This window comes from Leuciscus leuciscus, assembly GCF_965113295.1.
Source record: "Leuciscus leuciscus genome assembly, chromosome: 5".
Taxonomy (NCBI): domain Eukaryota; kingdom Metazoa; phylum Chordata; class Actinopteri; order Cypriniformes; family Leuciscidae; genus Leuciscus; species Leuciscus leuciscus.
The window spans coordinates 50440142-50459118 of record NC_138729.1 but is presented as its reverse complement, the minus strand read 5'-3'; the positions used below and the strand labels follow the sequence as shown (position 1 = coordinate 50459118).

Sequence of the window (18977 nt, the reverse complement as noted above, 5' to 3'; positions counted from 1 at the left end):
CAGGCTGAGAAGACTCCTCAATGGGGTTGAGGAAAGGGAAGTAAGGGGCAAGGAAAATGGACATCATCCTCTGATGGGCGTCAAACCAGGCTGTGACTTGACAGGAATGGTGGAATGCCACATTGTCCCATATTTGCATAACTTCAATCAGCTGCTTCTCAGTAGCAATGGAATAAAATACAGGGGATATATTTGTGTTTCAGTTCACAATATAAGCAGCTGTTTACCTTGACTTTAGCCTGTAAGGTTAGGTTTAGAACATGGTGTTATCTGTTCTGACATACAGTGTTAAAGCATTGGTAAATATAGATACCTTGGGACAATACTTGATCACAAACTTGCCTTCTAACTAAACAGTGAAAACATTTACTCTAAGTGTCAGCAGCAGCGCCTCTTTTTTTTTTTTGAGGACGCTCCATAGACTTCAGGTTCATCAGTCAGTCCTGATAGCTTTTTACAAATGCTTCATTGAGTCTGTAATAACTTTCAATACATCAGCCTGGTTTGGATCACTATCCAACATTCATCGCAATACACTGAACAAAATCATAACATTAAGTAGTAAAATAATCGGACAGGTGCAGGAATCACTTATCAGTATTTATAACAGGAGGACAAAAATAAAAGGAACACAAATAGCCTCAGACACCACTCACACACACACACACACACACACACACACACACACACACACACACGGATTTGGTGACTATTTCTCTTTATTTATCTATTTTTAACGCAAACTTTTTTAATGTTTACTGCTTATTTATCATGCCTTTATTATATTTTGCAAGCTTTAGTTATTAATTATTATTTATTTACATGGAACTGTATGTAATGCGTGTGTGTGTGTGTGTGGTAGCCTATATTGTGCTGTGTTTGTGGAACCGTACACGCATTGATGCTCAACACGAATGAAGTTCCTAACGGATAAATAAAGTTCTTTGAATTGAATTGAATTGAATTGAATTGAATAAATTTGGCAGTAAAAATCCATTGTTTTGGTCTTGTTTGTGCTTGTGTGTAAAAGAAGTTCAAGCATTTTAAATTTGTGTTAATTGTATGCATTTTGTGCTAAAGCAACAAGAAATGTGTTAATAATATAGCTTACACAGACGGATGTAGTGCTAACTGTGTTAAGAGTTTTGTAAAATTGTTAAAAGTATTGAATAATCTGTCATAGCAATCGTAAAAAACTGTAAAGAAGTAAAAGTAACAGCAAGAATGAAAACTAGAGATTCTTGTTAAAGCTTTTAATCTCTAAAAACATGAAGTGAATGAACCACATACACAGTTTTATCCTGCTTTAGAACTGCTTGTATTTAATTATCAAACTATATGACTACTATCTAATGCCAGTACGCAACATGCTTTAAACAATCCACTAAACATAAGGTAAACATCCGCTAGGGTACGGCCACGGGTGCTCTTGATCCTGTGGCTGATTATGGACTGTGAATCACGTTCTTCCTCCATTTTCTTCCACTGATTGACGGTTATAATTTCTCTAATTTCCAGGTCAAGGTGCTGTGCATTGTGGTAATAGATGCGACATGATGACGTCACTTCCAAAGGACCAATGAACATGTCTGAACAATTTCATGGAATGTGAAAACGAATCTCACTGGCAGAATAAATAACATTTAAATTAAACTGGGCATCAGCGCAATTCAATTGGTTTGGTATTCATAGCAAGGGAAAATAGAATGAAGTGATCTCCAAAAAATAAGTACTTTTTGACTATAAATAAAATTGTAAGGAGTAAAAAGTACTTTTTTTTTCTTAAAAAAATTAATTAAGTAAAAGTATTGATTTTTAATTGTACTCAAGTGAAGTAAAAAATCCCCCAAAATAATACTTCAGTACAGTAATCAATAAAGTATTTTACACCACTGTTTAAATGGCCCCTATGACAGAAAAAGAAATGAAACATTTATTGTAAAATCACTTATCAGATTTTAGTCATCATAGTGTTAAATGTGTTCACGTCAGTGCCTGGATCTCTTTTGCCCAATGATCGCACGAATCTCTTTCACCAGTTTCTCTCTGTTGTTCAAGATGTTTTTTCCAGCGACCTCCATTAGATCAGTGATCATCTCAGCGCTGTAAGCACCTTGAAACGTGCAATATTTTTTCCTCCAGGCCTCAATTTTATCTGATGGAACAATAATACACTTAAATCAGAACACAGCAGATATTATATTACACTTTATTCAGGATATTGTAAGATCATAACTTGCCTCCACAGTTGACCACATTAAAGAGAGGGATGTGAATCACGGTTGGAACGTTTTGGCCTTTGAACACATAGAAGTCCTTCGGTTTCTTTGAGTCCTCACTGGGAATGTTGACCTCAGGGAAAGGGATGTTTCGTTCCCTGCACGTCTTGGCAGCTTCCCTCACTGTCTGCAGTGGAAAAGCATCACAAGTGCTCTTATTTAATTACTAACATTTTCCAGATTCTGAAACATATGATTGAAGCTGTAGAGAATTAAATACGCGTATAATACCATGAAAGGATCCCCATCACTGAAATCCAGGGAAATGATGAGGTCAACGTTTCTCTCTTTTCTCAGCACTGAGAAATAGGGTGAGTTGAGCAACAGTCCAGCGTCTTCAAAGTCTCTCGTCTTACTTTCCAGAAGAGTGGAGTGCACTGCTTCTCCTGAGGGATCACCGCATTATTATATTATTCACAGGGAATTTCCAGTCAGCAGGTCTGTTCTTACCTGTCATGTTGTGGAGGAAGTTATAATTCCTGCCCCAGATCCACCGATTCATACATTTAATAATGCTCATCCAAGCATCTGTAAAACAAATACACTCATCAAAATTATTTTGTGTATAATTATTTTTATTTATTTTTTAATAAAAAAAAAAATATTATTAATAATTATAATTATTAATTTTCTGAAGTTCTTCAGTTCTAAGGCTCAGTAAATAGTTCTTAAAGATAAACTAGATTTAAACTAAACGCCCTCTAGCGGTTGACGCTGAAGTAACTACAAGTTACTTGCGGAGGAACATTGTTTTGATCGTTTTCGTGAGTTGTGCTTCGGCTCCTGCGCGGAAGAATCTTTAGTGCGAAATTCTGCTAAAGTCACTAACGAACGAGTAACGACATCAAAACTGAACTCCCCCAATAATGAAAGAAAGGCGGATATCTGACAAATATGTAGGCCTATTATGAGTAAGTATTTATGTAGCTGTTGTTTTGACTTGTTGAAATCAATTGTTTTAAAATAATGTTACAAAAGTTTGGCAATGCTGTGCTGACGTAACGATTGCTATCAGACAACAGTGGAAACTAACTAACTGACTGACTAACTAACTAACTAACAACAACAACAACAACAACAACAACAAAAATTAGGCCTAAATGTATTTGAATTGCATAGGCTATAAAATATCAATCCATTTAAATTACACAGTTTTAACACTATCTAATAAACTTACATAAGTTACATAATTGAAACGGTTCAGATTTCTATAACGTGTTTTTTTAAATTCACAATAACCAGGTTTATATTTTGATAAATCTCATACATTAGAACTAATTGAATATTGCTTATTCCACAGCTAGCCATGTTTTAACTGTCCATAGAGCTTGTGCTGATAATAAAAGCTAGTTGAATAAAGGCTTTTTGAAAATATAATTTATATAAATTAAAATATGATTTATATTATGATTTAAATCGAATCAAATCGTTAATAATAAACTAGGTCATGACTTTTTTTGAGTGCAGAAATCTGACCTGTTTTTAATTTATGTATGACTGAAAAATATGCATCACATTACGTTTATTAGTTTGTTTAGGCTATGTTAAAACAATGGATGGACATTTTATATGAAATTCAAACACATGAACCTTAAAGTGTAGATCAGCATCTCCACGACTGGTGGAAAAGTGGTGTGGAGAATGAAGGGATGATATTACGAACAGTTTAACCTACCAAATGGCCAGATATTAATCCGTTCACTCATATTGTTGATTACATCCATGGTGTGACGCTTCACATTCAGTTTTTCTTCTTTTTTATCAACAAGTTTCATTCTTCCTCCAGAGAGGTCTGTAAAAAGATGGGACACATATGTTATTGAGTTCTTCTTATTGTAGTTTGTGTATCTACAATAATAATTTACTTATTATTAAAAAAATTTTAGCCTAAAGTTTTTTTTTCTTCTGTTTCATGGTTTGATTTTCATAATTGTTTTAAAAATTTTGCCAAAAAAGCAAAGATTACATTTTAAAACTACATTTAATCATTAACAGATGCTTTTATCCAAAGCGACTAATAATAACAAATTTGAAATGCAGATATGTAAAATATGGCCTTTTGTATTTCATACAGTATTTCATATAAAAACATTTTCTTCTCAAATCTGTCAATAAAGGCCCATTCACACCAAGGACGATAACTATTTTAGAGTTCACATTGTCCGCACCAACGCACAATATCGTTCTGTTTATTAAACGGATAGTTCACCCGAAAATGCCGTTCCAAACCCGTAAGACTTTCGTTCATCTTCTGAACACAAATGTAGATCTTTTTTGATGAAATCTGAGAGATTTCTGTCCCTCCGTTGACGGCTACACAACTTTCACTTTCAAGCCCCAGAAATGCATGTTGTGTTGACCTGACAGCAGACAATGATGTGTGAACGCACGTTGGAGATTAATATTATGAAAATAAAGTGCTTTTTTTTTTTTTTTATGTAAACAAGGCACTTGTGTAACTTCATAATATTGAGGTTAAACCACTGGAGTCACATGGATTACTTTAATGATGTCTTTACTACCTTTCTGTGGCTTGAAAGTGTAGCCTAATGTTGCGTAGCTGTCAATGGAAAGCTCTCAGATTTAATAAAAAAATATCTTAATTTGTGTTCTGAAGATGAACGACATAAGTTTGAGTAATTAATGACAAAAAAATATATAATTTTGGGTGAACTATCCGAATTCTTCAAGTGCGCGCTGCAGTTTTGTCGAGCTCTTTAAAGCAGAATGAATTCTGATTGGCTGTCGATGTTTTTATTAATCATCAGCTGGAAAAAAAAGTGATTCTGCTCCTTTACTTATCGTTATAGTTGTGGTGTGGACTCTGCTATTATTTTATATTTAGAACGATATTTAGAACTAGCTTATATCTTCATCGTTATAGTGATCGTCCTTGGTGTGAACGGGCCTTGACAGCAGGGATCTCCCAGTCACGTGACCCCTAGCCGCGTGTCAGCCATTTTGACGGAATACTATTGCACAAGCGCACATACATGAGAATGCGGATTATCACGTTTTATGGCTGCGAATTGATTAAAATAATGAATAATGGTCACTGTATAATTATCTTGAGCCTGCTGAAATGTTCCTATAAATATATTTTCTTTCCAACTGTGCAATCTTAATAATAAATAGGCTAAATATATTTATCCACTAAGCTGCAGCAGTCTATGCTCGTCTTCCCATTACATTTTTTTTCTCTTTCTGACATTTCATACCTGTTATTACATTTTTTATTTGTATTAAATTGACTATAAAAAAAGATTGCTTGTGTGTGCTGGTGTTCATTCCAGTCTTTTAAAATAGTTGAATGAATGAATGCTCGTGAGGTGCCTGTAACGATTTTAAATAGGCTAACGTTAGGCTATTTAATCAATAATATACACAGGGTAAAGGAGAACGACAGTCAACTACTTTGAATATTATAGCATTTTGGGCATAAACATGTAAATAGTGAAAAGACTGACATTGAAAAATGACACAGAATGATTAAAATTTAATATTTGAATATTTAATCCAAATAAATGTTCGTGGTTCGCACTGATGTTATTCATTTGTTCTCACACACTTCAGCGTCGCGGTCACTGGCCACTATCTATTATTAGCGCAGCGGCCGTCAGCTAACTCTTCACGTCATGTCATCATAAAAAGAAATATACAAGAGGAAGATAAAATAATTAGGAATCATAGATCCATATGAAGCACCATGAGTTCTTTTTAAAGGCATTAAATGTGTAGAAAAACTTCCTGACATTGAGTTCGGTGACATTTACAGCTACCTTATTCACTTCCCATCACGCTACACCGGAGCTTCATTAAAAGCATACAAAAGCTTAGCAGGCTATCGGTATCACGAGTCCGGATGGGTCAGCAACTCTTTGATTTGGACGCCAGCGGGGAAGGATTTTTCAATCATCACCGCAAAGGTTGGTAAATAGATGAATATTTCGCGACGAGCTGTATTATCACCAGCGGTTTAGCATTTTCTATTCCGTCAAGATGGCTGCTCCAAATGGCGTGACGTCACGCGGGACGTCCGACATGTTGTCGCGTGGTGTATTTAATGAAGACGTGAACGTATCTATAGAACAAATTTTATTTCTCGTACCATTTGCACGCAAAAACTATTTTTGCCGTATAAATGGCACGAGAAATAAAATTTGTGCTATAGATATGCACCACATACAGACCATTCAGTGGTTTGTTTGTTACCGTTCAGTGTTGTTCTCATGGGTTCATGAAGAGCAGTCGAAGGAGAGAGATTCATGTCCACGGTTTTCATGAGCACCTGGTAACATTCCTCTGTAGCTGGAGAGTTTGGATCTGGTTGACTTCGCTCTGATAAATGGTGTAGTAGCTCTTCTGGAGGCCCGAGTTTGAATCCCGCCTCTTTTTCCGAATCTGTTTCCCTCTCTCTTCTCAATTCTTCCTCTCTCCTCTTGTCCTGTTCTATATATAATTATATAGACCTAATTACCTTTTCAGCATCATTACTCCAGTCTTCAGTGTCACATGATCAATGTTGAAAGCAGTTGTGCTGCTTCATATTTTTGTGGAAACCCTGATGCACTTCAAAAGTTTGGGGTAAGTAAAATAAAAAAAAAACTTACATGACATACATATTTCTATGCTGTTCTTTTGAACTTTCTATTCATCAAAGAAAAGATTATATAAAAATATAAACCAGCTCAGCTGTTTTTTTAACATTGACAATAACCATAAATGTTTCTTGAGCAGCAAATCACCATATTGTGATTTCTGAAGGATCATATGTGACACTGAAGACTGGAGTAATGATGCTGAAAATTCAGCTTTGATCACAGGAATAAATTACAGTTTACAATATATATTCACACAGAAAACAGTTGTTTTTAATTGTAATAATATTTTACAATATTACTGTTTTTGCTGTATTTTTTATCAAATAAACGGAGCTTTTGTGAGCATAAGAGACTTTAAAAACTTCAAATCAGGGCTGTTAAACATTCAAGTAAATAAAGCCTAAGAAATGCTTTACCTTCCCGCATTTCCTCAAGTATTTTTTCCTTTTGTTGAAAGAAATCTGAAAAACAAATCAAACAAATCAATAAAAAATCAAATGGATGGTAATGATTTTAACCATTTAAATTTAAGCTGAATTCAGTCCTCAGAATAATTGCAGCTGCACCTTTTATCTTTTGCCAGAGGAGTTTCTTAATCTCGTCCTCATCAGCTATAGCGCTGCCGCATAGAGCTGCAGAAAACACACAATTTCAGCAAAGATTTAAAGTTTACAATAAAACAATGGACACAGGTACTATAACACCCTAACATATAACATAAATACCACATACTTTAACGCAATACGCTAGTAATGCAGGCCTGATCACACAGATTGAGAATTAGGTCAATGACGTACAGTGTAGAATATAGGCTGATATTACAAATATTAAACTCCACTTTAACAGTTACCTTGCAGGTACAGCATGTCAAATTCATCCTGCTTATTTTTCTTAGAGCCTTTGTGAAACTGACTGCCAAAGTTGGAGGCGTCCACAAACGCTCCAGCGAGAGAATAACCTGCTTCATGTGGAGTGATCTCGAACCAGGGGTCTGCAGACAGAAACACATCCATATAACAGCTGACACAAACACATCAACTCTCAGGTCTTTCTTTCAGACAAACACACAGACCTCCTTTATTGTGCTGTTTGCTTTGCTTGTCGATCACTGTGTAGATGGGAAACGGGTCTTTACCATCTTTACCCTGCTGGTCCCACTGCTCTGAGAGTGTGTGTTCGTTGATCTATAGAGAACACATTTCAAGTTCAAGTTATAAAACTTAATTTTCTCAGCAATAAAGATCTCTTTATAAAGATCTGCAGAACAAATGGAGCCTCAAGTATCTTTACATTTCTGCAGTGAGACTTTATAAAGAGAAGTTTACTGAGAAAATGTTGAGTAAATTTCATCACTATTTCATTCATGCTTGAGACAAAGAAATATGACTGTTTGACTTCATGAGAATAAAACGGACTTTGAAGGTCATTTTTGGAGATTTGTTTTCTGACTTTTCACATCAGTTTTATCTCTATATGACTATGGGACATCACGCCATTTGCTGAAGACATCTTTATTTACGCATGAAATGCCAATGACGTTACCTGCCCACAGCATATAAATGCAGTCGCATGCATCATTCTCCTTGTTCTTCAGTTCTTCACCGAGCCTCCAACTCAGAGGTATTGTACCTCATTTCCCTCCTTCTTGGAATTGTAGTTATATGCATAGCTCAACATTCCAATTCATTCGGTTCACTCGGTACAACACACACCATGGGACATATATTCACGCCCGCAAAGTCCGCTGAACTAAACGTAAGGGACTAGCAACAGTTGCCTCTATGTTTTTCAAGGGAGCGATGGCACGTGGTTAAAAAACCCTGTGGTGAGCTTGGACTGAGCTACGGTCGCCGCAGTGTCATCTAGTCAATAAAACCAAACAAACATGAGCGGTGATGCCCAACTGGCCAACACACAAATGTCCAGACACCCTTCTAAATAATGCCCATGATGTTGCCATGCCCCTCTTGTATGCAATAGAAATCACCTCCACGATCCAATGTGAAAGACGCTGTTTAGATAGCGATTTCTCACGAACTAGGCTGGCAAAGCTTACAAAAAGCTGGAACGCACATCCTGCGTCTGCTCGATGTACCTCCGTAAATCTCACACAGGGTCTCCTGAAGTCTCCTGTCAATGTCCTCAGAGTCAATAGAGAGATTTGACAAGGCAGGCAGTTTGAACGAGTGCACACTATACTCCCCCGACATGACTTTAGGTGTATACACCGCATTCAGGCGCAACACCACTCTTGACCCAAATTGGATGTATGAGGGATGCACTGACCGTACATGGAGATCACCAACATGTTTCGCTGATGCCAGCACCAGCATGAGGGCTGTTTTATAAGACAGCAACCTTAGATTCAAGGATTCTAAAGGCTCAACTGAAGGGTCACCCATAGCCCTCGTAAACTACAATCAGGTCCCATGACAGCACCATTGATTTTGTACAGCCCTTAGACTCAGCTCCCCTTTAAAAAGATCAAAAAGATCCACCTCGCCCCTGCCGAACCGGTCAAAGACCTGCACCACTCTTCGAGGGTGCAAGTGCCATTCCCAGACTTTAAGTCCCCTCCCCAGGACAGCAGGCACATGCATTGCCCTAGTGACACTAAATGTTTGCTGCCCCATATCAAGAGTGTCCGTGCCAGTTCCAACAGAGGTAGAGAGCGAGTACCACCTTGTATGTTTATATACAACACCACTGTCGTGTTGTCCATTCTGACTAAAACGTTTGCCCTACAAGTGCTGGGCAAAGTGTTTCAGTCCCAGAAGAACCGCCTTCAATTCCGAATCATTTATGTGATACTCTATCGGCGCTGTCGACCACTCCCCTCTTACAGAGCTCCCCTGGCACAGAGCTCCCCTGGCACAGAGCTCCCCTGGCACAGAGCTCCCCATCCATGTGGTGACACAACTGTCATCACCACGCGACGTAACCCTGCCCAGGGGGATTCCCTCTGTCAACAGATCTGGGTTTTCTCATGGAATCAGAGCACGAAAGCACGATTTCATTATCATCACCTGTGTTTAAATGCCGTGTGGCATTCACCCCAGTGCTCAGCTCCCATTTCTGGAACGCATGCAATAAAGAGGAGACCCAGTCGAATGAGCACTATCAATGAGTTCATGAGCCCCAGCCAGTCTAAGCACTGTACGAAAACTCACTTGCCTGCCTAGCTGAAACTGAATCAGACAGCTGCGAAAATCCTCGGCCAACTCGGAACCAGGGAGCAACACTGCTTGTTCCCTGCTATTGCTAGTAAATATGCGCGGCACTAGGGACAGCCCGAATGGAAATTTTAATGCAGTCTCCTCAAAGGAGAACCTCAGAAATGTGCAGGGTGGATTATGATATGGAAATATGCATCGGTCAAATCCACCCATGTATACCAACCACAGGAGTGCAGAGAGCATAGCAGGGTGACTTACTGTAAGCATTTTGATCTTGTAATGTCTGAGGTGCTTATACCGTAAATCCAGGATAGGGCACAAGCCCCCACTTGTGGATTTCCTCCCTCAACACTGGGGACCTCTCCTCTTCACTGAAGTCGCAATTACTCAATGGAAAGGGCGCGAGAGGAACAGCAGCTGATAGCCCCACTAAGTCGTGCAAATAACCCACAGTATTAGTATGCATACATGCCACCACTCTAGTCAGGCAGCGGTGATCCCCGGCATCACCTGTGGAAACCCTGCGTCCTTTTCCAAACACTGCTGAATATTGCGTATCACTGCATTTTCCTCCTCTGTCGGCACATGGCCCGAATGTGAGGTTAGTGGTTCTAATGCATTTTGATTGTTTTGACAAATCAACACATGAGGGATTGTATGCTGATCACAAAATGTCTTTATTGATAATAAACTCAAAACTGAACGCGCTATCTTGCAAGGTCTTTTCTGTGCCGAGAGAAGAACGCGGCTGCTTCTGGACCGACATTGCACTCCCTTCTGTGGTCTAGGGATCTGACTGCCTATTCTTTCCTGCAGAGAAATATTACCCTGTAGCCAGGGACGGGCCCTTCTGTCCTGACCATGCCTGCTGTTTAGGCTGTGTGTGTGTTGGCTAGCTCTCCAAGCACTGGGCCTCAACGCTGTTGCTGGGGCCGGTCTCTTGGCTGACAGCCTAAACCGTTGGTTGTGTAGCCGACTGCTCTGGTCTGCTAAGCTTCCTCGGCATTGAACCCCTCAGAGATTTCGCTTGTTTCTCCTGGGATCCTTTATCATCTCACTTCAACTCGTGGGCTCAGAGGGAGAGGGGAGAGCCGTGATTTTCCCGATTGAAGAATGTCGTCAGAAAATTCCTTGCCCGCATCAAGCGAGACAGAGCCATCCTCACGATACTCAAACTAAGTCCTGATCAAATTGTCATGATCACACGCCCCGGGGTTTGAGATAGCCAACTTGGCGTGGACAATCCCCAAACACACCGGACAGTTCTCATGTCTATCTTTTTTAGACTGATTCAGAATGCTGCAGCTCGTCTTGTCTTCAACGAGCCAAAAAGGGCCCACGTCACACCTCTGTTCATCTCTCTGCACTGGCTAACACTCGCTGCTCGCATCAAGTTCAAGGCATTGACGCTTGCTTACAGCTCTATCACAGGCTCAGTTCCCTCCTACTTTCACTCACTCCTACGAGTCTACATCCCTACCAGAAGTCAACGAGCGACGTCTCGTGGTTCCATCACAGAAAGCCACAAAATCATTTTGCAAAACATTCTCATTAACGGTTCCATGCTGGTGGAATGCTCTCCCCACCCTCATCCGGAATGCAGAATCCCTGACAACATTCAAAAGACAGCGGAAAACTCATCTTTTCCGTGAGCACTTAACCTCATATAAAAAAAGAAAAGAAAAAGAAAAGAAAAATCCTTTCCTTTTCCTTTAATCCTCCCTTATCTGGCTTATGCTACTCTGAACAATGCCTGAACTTCGTATTTTGAGCACTTCTTGGGTCGTTTTTGCCTCTTCACGATGACTCGCTTAATTTAGTCCTAAATTGTAATTCGCTTTGGACAAAAGCATCTGCTAAATGACAAAATGTAAATGTAGACAGTAAACACCCACATGTCATAGGACAGGGGCGAGAACCCTTATCGAGCTCAGTGTGAGCAGGCAGGCCACGTAGGCATAGTGCCTAATGGTTAATGGGTAAACTCTATGGTTAAGGTATGTCATTAATTATGGAGCAAGAACCCCCATAAGGAACCATACCGCCAAGAATAAATTGTGTTTAATAAACTCAAGTAACTTGTCAAAGTGGTCCTGTCTGAACTTGTGTTTAGACATTTTTGTTTGAAAAAAGTTGATTAGCCCTTCATTAGCAAAGCTAAACTTGAGGTAACCCTGCCCATGTCGGCATACGTCACTGGCCTTTCAGGCGTGAATAAAGGTGCCTTCAGCAAATTGCGTGAGAGTGGACTCAAATTGTCTATGTCAGGACATAAGTTCACAAGAACTATGCATTATTGCTTGCTTTGGTTTTATCACTCCTCATAGTCCTCATGCCACACTATAAAACATTGCTGTATCTGTCCCTGGTCATGAATTGGCTATTTACAAACCTCTTTCACATATGCCGGAATGACCATCACTGCCCAGATGTCAGTCATGCTGAAGAAGTCTTTCCCATAGTAATATTTCTTCAGTTTGGCTAATGAATCTCCCCAGCTGACTCCAGGACCGCTGAGTCTCTGGATGATCTTGTCTTTCACAGCCTCTAGTTTGGTGGACCAGTCTGGTTCCTGATATAAGGAGGCCATGCACCTTCAGAGGAACAACATACTGCTGTCATTTATGACATTCAACCCAACTCTGTGTGTGTGTTTGTTCTTGTTTCTCAGGGTTCATACCAGGTGGATCCAGAGACTCCGCTCAGATAAAGGACACAATCCAGAAGACTGGAGGTTTTCTGGAGCTGAACCAGGGATCCCAGCAAACCCACCATGGCTCTTTCTCCTCCTCCAGAACCCAGTAATGCAATGTTTGGCACATCATCCTGAAACACACACACAACTCAAAGCATTATTTCCACCTTATTTTTAATGTAAAGAACTTTAGTAGAGATGCACCGATTACAATTTTCTGGGCCGATTCCAATTTCCGATTTTTCATTAAGTTTGACCTGCCGATACCGATTTTAGCCGATTCCGATTTCATTTTTTCTAACCACTTTACAGCACACACAAATATTTATTTTATATCTTCTCTGTAATAGAACATTTTACAATTTGCATAGTACATATTTTTTTGAACAGATAAACGCTATAAAATAGAACTATAGAAATTACTCCAGGTGTAGGTAATTCACACACAAGTGCAGAGTTATGGAAGAACTATTTCCTTTTCACATTCAATATCCAATAATTTTTTTATACATGTATTTAGCAAACTAAACATCTTTATGAAAACAGGGAACGGCAATAAAATAATATATAAATAAAAAATAAAATAAATACAGCCTTGCAGTATAAAGATATTTCTCAAAGCACACACACACAGGCCTATTGCAATCACTTGTACAAACTGAATAATAAAACAAGTTTAAATGGGTACATTTTATATAAATATTAGTCTTCGTTTCCTTTTCTGACATAGCCTACTCCAGTTCTTGTTAAAACACGCAAATTCTGTGCATTTTGGGCACTTTTTTGTGTAACCCTATTAAGGTTATTTTGTCCATCAAAAGTGCGCTTTCCCTTTAATTGAGCGTGAGCAGTGCAGCAAATAGACTCGGCGCCGAAACACGCGCTTCACTGCTGGCGACGCTCACGCGCTGCTCTGCTCCCGTTGTGAATGCACTCATTGGTTAACATGCACGCCGGAAAAAAATATGCGCTTGCGGTCTGAACAACATGTGAGTTCCGTGTGCACGTGTGATGCTGATGTTGCGCGATGTTAATCATGCGGGATGCGGCGCCCGAGTGCATTTGACCGGCATAAAATCGGCATTTGTCAGACTGACCGGCCGGTCGCCGGTCACGGCCGATCACGGCCGATCACGTGAAAATCGGCCAATTCCGGTCACCAGCCGATCAATCGGTGCATCTCTAAACTTTAGTTAACGTTCTGGGAAGGTTGTCTTAAAGTTCTGAACAAACATTCTTCAAGTAACTTTAATAGAATGTTCATTCAGTGTTATCTAATCTTTAGTAATGCTCTTAAAACGTTAGCATAAAAACATATATTCATATCATTCGTGGAGTGTTTTTTTTTCTCTAAAATGTTTAAGTGGACGTTCGTCTTACATTTTTAAATGTTACCGAGAAATGTTTGCAAAATTTGTTTCCTTAAAAATTGTAAAGTATGTAAGATTGTGGCCAAAACTGGTACTGCAATCACTTTCAAATTACTGTAGAGTGGTGTATCCCCTCCACCTCCCAAGAAAATACATTTCTTACATACAGCTCCTTTAACGTTCGCATAACTGAGATAAAATGGTTTTGAATTTTTTTTTTTTTTAAATGGATGTTTTAAACAATCAGATTAACATTCAGAAATAATGTTTTCATAACTTAATGGGAACGTTAGCACAACTTTCTTTCTTAGAACATATTTTTGTTTGCTGAGAGTGGCGAAAAGTGTAGACCAAACGTTTTTTGGTCCTGAGACTTCCACAGAAGATATATGTACTTTTTTAATATTTACAACACTTTTATTATTGATTGCTATCAGGATGTGAAGAGAGTTTCAACCAGTATAACAAAAAATGTTTTGCAATCACATGATATGTATTACTTTTTATTGATTGTGTTGAAAGAAAAGAAGTGATAACTGTTTAAAAAATTAAGTAAATTGAACATTTTTAAAAAGGGGTTTTCATCATATTTACAGTGTTTTACTGTAGTAATAGAACATTTGTAATGGTCAGGAATTTGTGGACATAGCATTGAAGTGTAGATGGAAACTTAGTACGTTTCATTGTTATCTGAGTGCGAAAGTGATGAAGAACTAATGTCACTTTATACTTTTAATCAATGCTCTTAACATTGACTTGAATGACATAGTTCAAGAAAGTGAAATTTATGCACCATTCGCAGGTCATCTCAGATATATGAAGTATACAATAAGAAGCTTTACCTTACTGCACTTTATCTGAAGCTTCTTCAGGCTTTGTAGAACAGAGTTTCTCCTTCTGGCTACAAACTCCTCCTCGTTCTTATTCAGAGATGGTTCGATTCGCACCTTACCACTGCAGCGACAGACAGACAGACAGAACAGTGCTGAACTTATTTGATATATTTAGATATTGAATAGATTTCATGCATTTATGAGAGAATGCATTTAAGTCTGCATTTATTTTAAACCGTTATTCTCATAGTTGTCCAGTTTGTTGTAGACTTTGTAATTATTTTGTAAGTAATTTGTGTTAGTACAAAACTTATTGAATGCTTCCATGAATCTGAGTAGGATTACATACCTTTCCAGGGGTTTGGATGCACTCATCTATAAAACAATAGAGTCATGCAAGTCAGTTTCTGTTATTTGAGATATATATATATATACAGTACAGGCCAAAAGTTTGGACACATTACTATTTTTTATGTTTTTGAAAGAGGTTTCTTCTGCTCATCAAGCCTGCATTTATTTGATCAAAAATACAGAATATTGTGATATTATTATAATTTAAAATAATTGGTTTTCAATTTATTATACTTTAAATTGGTGGTGGTGGTGGCGCAATGGATAAGACACATGCCTTTGGTGTGAGAGACCCGGGTTCGAATCCACTGTGAGACACCAATGTGTCCCTGAGCAAGACACTTAACCCCTAGTTGCTCCAGAGGCGTGCGACCTCTGACATATATAGCAATTGTAAGTCGCTTTGGATAAAAGCGTCAGCTAAATGAATAAATGTAAATGTAAATGATCATTTATTTCTGTGATGCAAAGCTGAATTTTCAGGATCATTACTCCAGTCTATCACATGATCCTTTAGAAATCATTCTAATATTCTGATTTATTATGAGTGTTGGACACAGTTCTGCTGCCTAATATATTTGATGAATAAAAGGTTATAAAGAACTGCATTTATTCAAAATAAATTTTTTTTTTTATAATATAAATCTTCTTTACTATCACTTTTTACCAATTTAACACATCCTTGCTGAATAAAAGTATTGATTTATAAAAAAAAAAAAAAAAAAAAAAAAAAAGACTGACCCCAAATTACTGACCAGTAGTGTATATTGCTGTTACAAAAGATTTCTATTTTTAAAACATTTGCTGCTTTTTTTTTAAAATGTAAAAAAAAAAAAAATGTATTCATCAAAGTATTCTAAAAAAGTATCACAGGTTATGAAAAAATATTAAGCAGAAGAACTGTTTCCAACTTTGATAATGAATCATCATATTAGAATGATTTCTAAAGGATCATGTGATAGACTGGAGAAATGATCCTGAAAATTCAGCTTTGCATCACAGAAATAACTTATAATTTAAAGTATAATAAATTGAAAACCAATTATCACAATATTATTATTTTTTTTCTGTATTTTTGGTCAAATAAATGCAGGCTTGATGAGCAGTGTACTGTACTGTATACACACACACACACACACACACACACACACACACACACACACTGCCCGGCCAAAAAAAAAAAAAGGTTGCTGTTTGGATTTAAATCTGGAGCTGAACCAGGGATCCCAGCAAAACCAACCGTTCTTGTCTGTCATTCATATAATGCAGGTCTATGGTCACCACCTCAAAGAGCATGCACAGAGAAGTCCAAATTAAACAATTCCCCATCGTAAGTACACATTGATGGCCTAAGACACGAAACGAGCGGTTTGTGTGAGAAAACGAACAGTATTTATATCGTGTCGAGACACGAAATATCGTGTCTTAGGCCATCAATGTGTACTTACGATGGGGAATTGTTTAATTTGGACTTCTCTGTGCATGCTCTTTGAGACAGTGACCATAGACCTGCACTATATGACTGACAGACAAGAACGGTTTGACTTAAAAATATCAAAATTGAAACTACTGCGGAAACAAAGACACCTACATCTTGGATGCCCTTGAGGTAAGCTAAAACATACCAAAATTTCATTTCAAAGTGAACTATCCCTTTAAACAACCATGTAGGAAGAACATCATGGCCTTATTCCAGGGTGACAAAGCCATGATTAATCTGGCTCAGATTGTGAAAGAATGGTTGGGAGGAGTATGAAGAATCATTCTCACACATATGAATTGGCTCCTCTGAGTCCAGACCTTAAATTCATTAAAAGTCTTTGGGATGTGCTGGAGTAACATTTATTTCCATCAAGAGGTGCATCAATTTTTGTATTGGCAATGCATGAGTCAAGCACTTTGTAAAGTCTCCTCCAGCACATTCCATCCTTGCATCTTCTAGTACTACAGTAAAACACTGTAAAGTATGGTGAAGTCACTTCGTTTTTTAAACACAGTTATCGCTTCTTTTCTTTCAACGCAATCAACAAAAAGTAGTAACTTAAATCCTCATAGTTTTTACTCTAATAGAGTCGTAAATATTATTTACTCATAAATAAATAAAATGTATGGATCAGAATAGCAGAACTGTAAAAACAAGTTGCTGCCTTAAATTCCTTTCAACTTAAATTATATTAACGTAAAATTATTTATAGTATATTCAACATTATACAAATTGTGATGCACAAAAAATTGAAAACTTTACCACTGAAATAGGAATAACTCAAATCATTTTTCATCATGATTGTATGCAGTTTTGATAGTGTGCTATTGAGCATGTTTGAAACGGTTTAAGAGCAGATTATAAATGCTTACTATATTTATCACGTAATTAAAATGCCATGAAACCTTTTAATTGCCTTTCTATCGTTGAAAAGACATTATTTAATTTAAGCTTTAAAATATATACTGTACTTACTATTCCTGTAAATCCGAGTCTTCACCAACAATACCGTATCAACACAGCTGCGGTTATCTTGACATGAGCACAGAAGATGCTCTTTATATGGCTCTGAAAATACACTGCAAGTCCAGACATAATCATAAGGGTGAGGTTATGAATGATAAATTATACAGTCATTCACAGGGACCAGGAAAATGCAACATTTCCTTGCAATTATGCAACCCCACCTTTCATTTTATTTTTTTGTGGCAGACAACAGGTTGATCTGATTGAACATGTTTATATAAGGCTCTTATCACTGAGAAAAGGGGAAAGTCTTCAGACACATTACCAGTAAAACATGTGAAAAATGATTGCATAAGGATGCTTGCATATTTTAAATTAATAATTTAAAATATTTATTTATTTAATATTTATTTATTTAATTTATGATTGTTTCTTTAACAAACATTAACATTATCATTTAATTAAAATATTTTTACACTGGGATAGCCTACCAAATGCTGAGTTAGCGGATGGGTTGGCAATGCTTTTTCTTATTTTACAGAATTCTAGATATTCTAGAAAGTAATTCATACATATAATTCAGTATGATGATGCATATATACAGACAAGCACATATGCCTAGAGTATAATATATACAGAATATAAGAGTTTGCCATAGAAAACCATTATAAAGAAAATGCCGCTTAATGCATTGACCATGATTTTAAAGAAGCCAAATTCAGTATTGAACTTACTGAAGCATGTGTGTAAAGGCAAGCAGATAAACCCAGAATATCAAGGCAACGTGCAAAGTTTCACGCTAAGCCTTTTCCCTTGGAAAACCATTATAAATAAAGCGCTTATCGTGAAATTTAGCGCATTGCCTTCATTTACTGGGCTCAGCTGCTTGCCTTCATGCATTATCATTAAGGTGTATGAATTTGATCTTTTCATATCATCACTGTCTTATATTAAAGGGCACCTATTATGCAAAATTCACTTTTACATGGTGTTTGAACATAAATGTGTGTTGGCAGTGTGTGAGCAAAACCACCCAAGAATGATAAAAATCCACCCAGTGTTTTTTTTACAATCTCAATAAATCATAAGCACTGTCTCAGAACGAGCTGTTCTAAGATTGCTCTCACTGTGACGTAGAATTGCACAGGCCCCGCCCACGACTGTGATTGACACTGCAGTTTGAGCATAGACCCGCCCTGAGTGAGCTGGACACAGTCCGCCAT

At 37.7% G+C, this 18977-nt stretch overlaps 1 protein-coding gene across 2 annotated transcripts; it reads right to left on the bottom strand.

The window, feature by feature from the left end:
• Positions 1 to 1238: 1238 nt before the first annotated feature.
• LOC309499783 (cytosolic phospholipase A2 gamma-like) lies at positions 1239 to 17861 on the bottom strand. 2 transcript variants are annotated; one of them, XM_082171253.1, is made up of 15 exons: positions 17764 to 17846; positions 15304 to 15329; positions 14964 to 15075; positions 12737 to 12882; positions 12449 to 12650; positions 7953 to 8064; positions 7731 to 7871; positions 7447 to 7512; positions 7297 to 7341; positions 6492 to 6728; positions 3955 to 4071; positions 2730 to 2807; positions 2511 to 2665; positions 2241 to 2406; positions 1239 to 2155 (listed from the first exon to the last, which is right to left on the bottom strand). In XM_082171253.1, the coding sequence occupies exons 2-15, from the start codon at positions 15327 to 15329 to the stop codon at positions 1989 to 1991; spliced, it is 1770 nt and encodes a 589-aa protein (XP_082027379.1). In that variant the 5' UTR covers positions 17764 to 17846; the 3' UTR covers positions 1239 to 1988. The 2 variants fall into 2 exon arrangements, with proteins under 2 accessions (XP_082027379.1, XP_082027380.1); XM_082171254.1 differs by lacking the exon at positions 3955 to 4071 and having other exon boundaries at positions 17764 to 17861.
• Positions 17862 to 18977: the final 1116 nt, after the last annotated feature.

Coding starts and splice junctions, on each gene's coding strand:
- LOC309499783 (XM_082171253.1), bottom strand. CDS start 15,329: ATGAGTGCATCCAAACCCCTGGAAAG. Junction 12,651..12,736: donor GGAGTCTCTGGATCCACCTG/GTATGAACCCTG, acceptor GTTCCTCTGAAG/GTGCATGGCCTCCTTATATC. Junction 7,872..7,952: donor CAAACAGCACAATAAAGGAG/GTCTGTGTGTTT, acceptor TTCTGTCTGCAG/ACCCCTGGTTCGAGATCACT.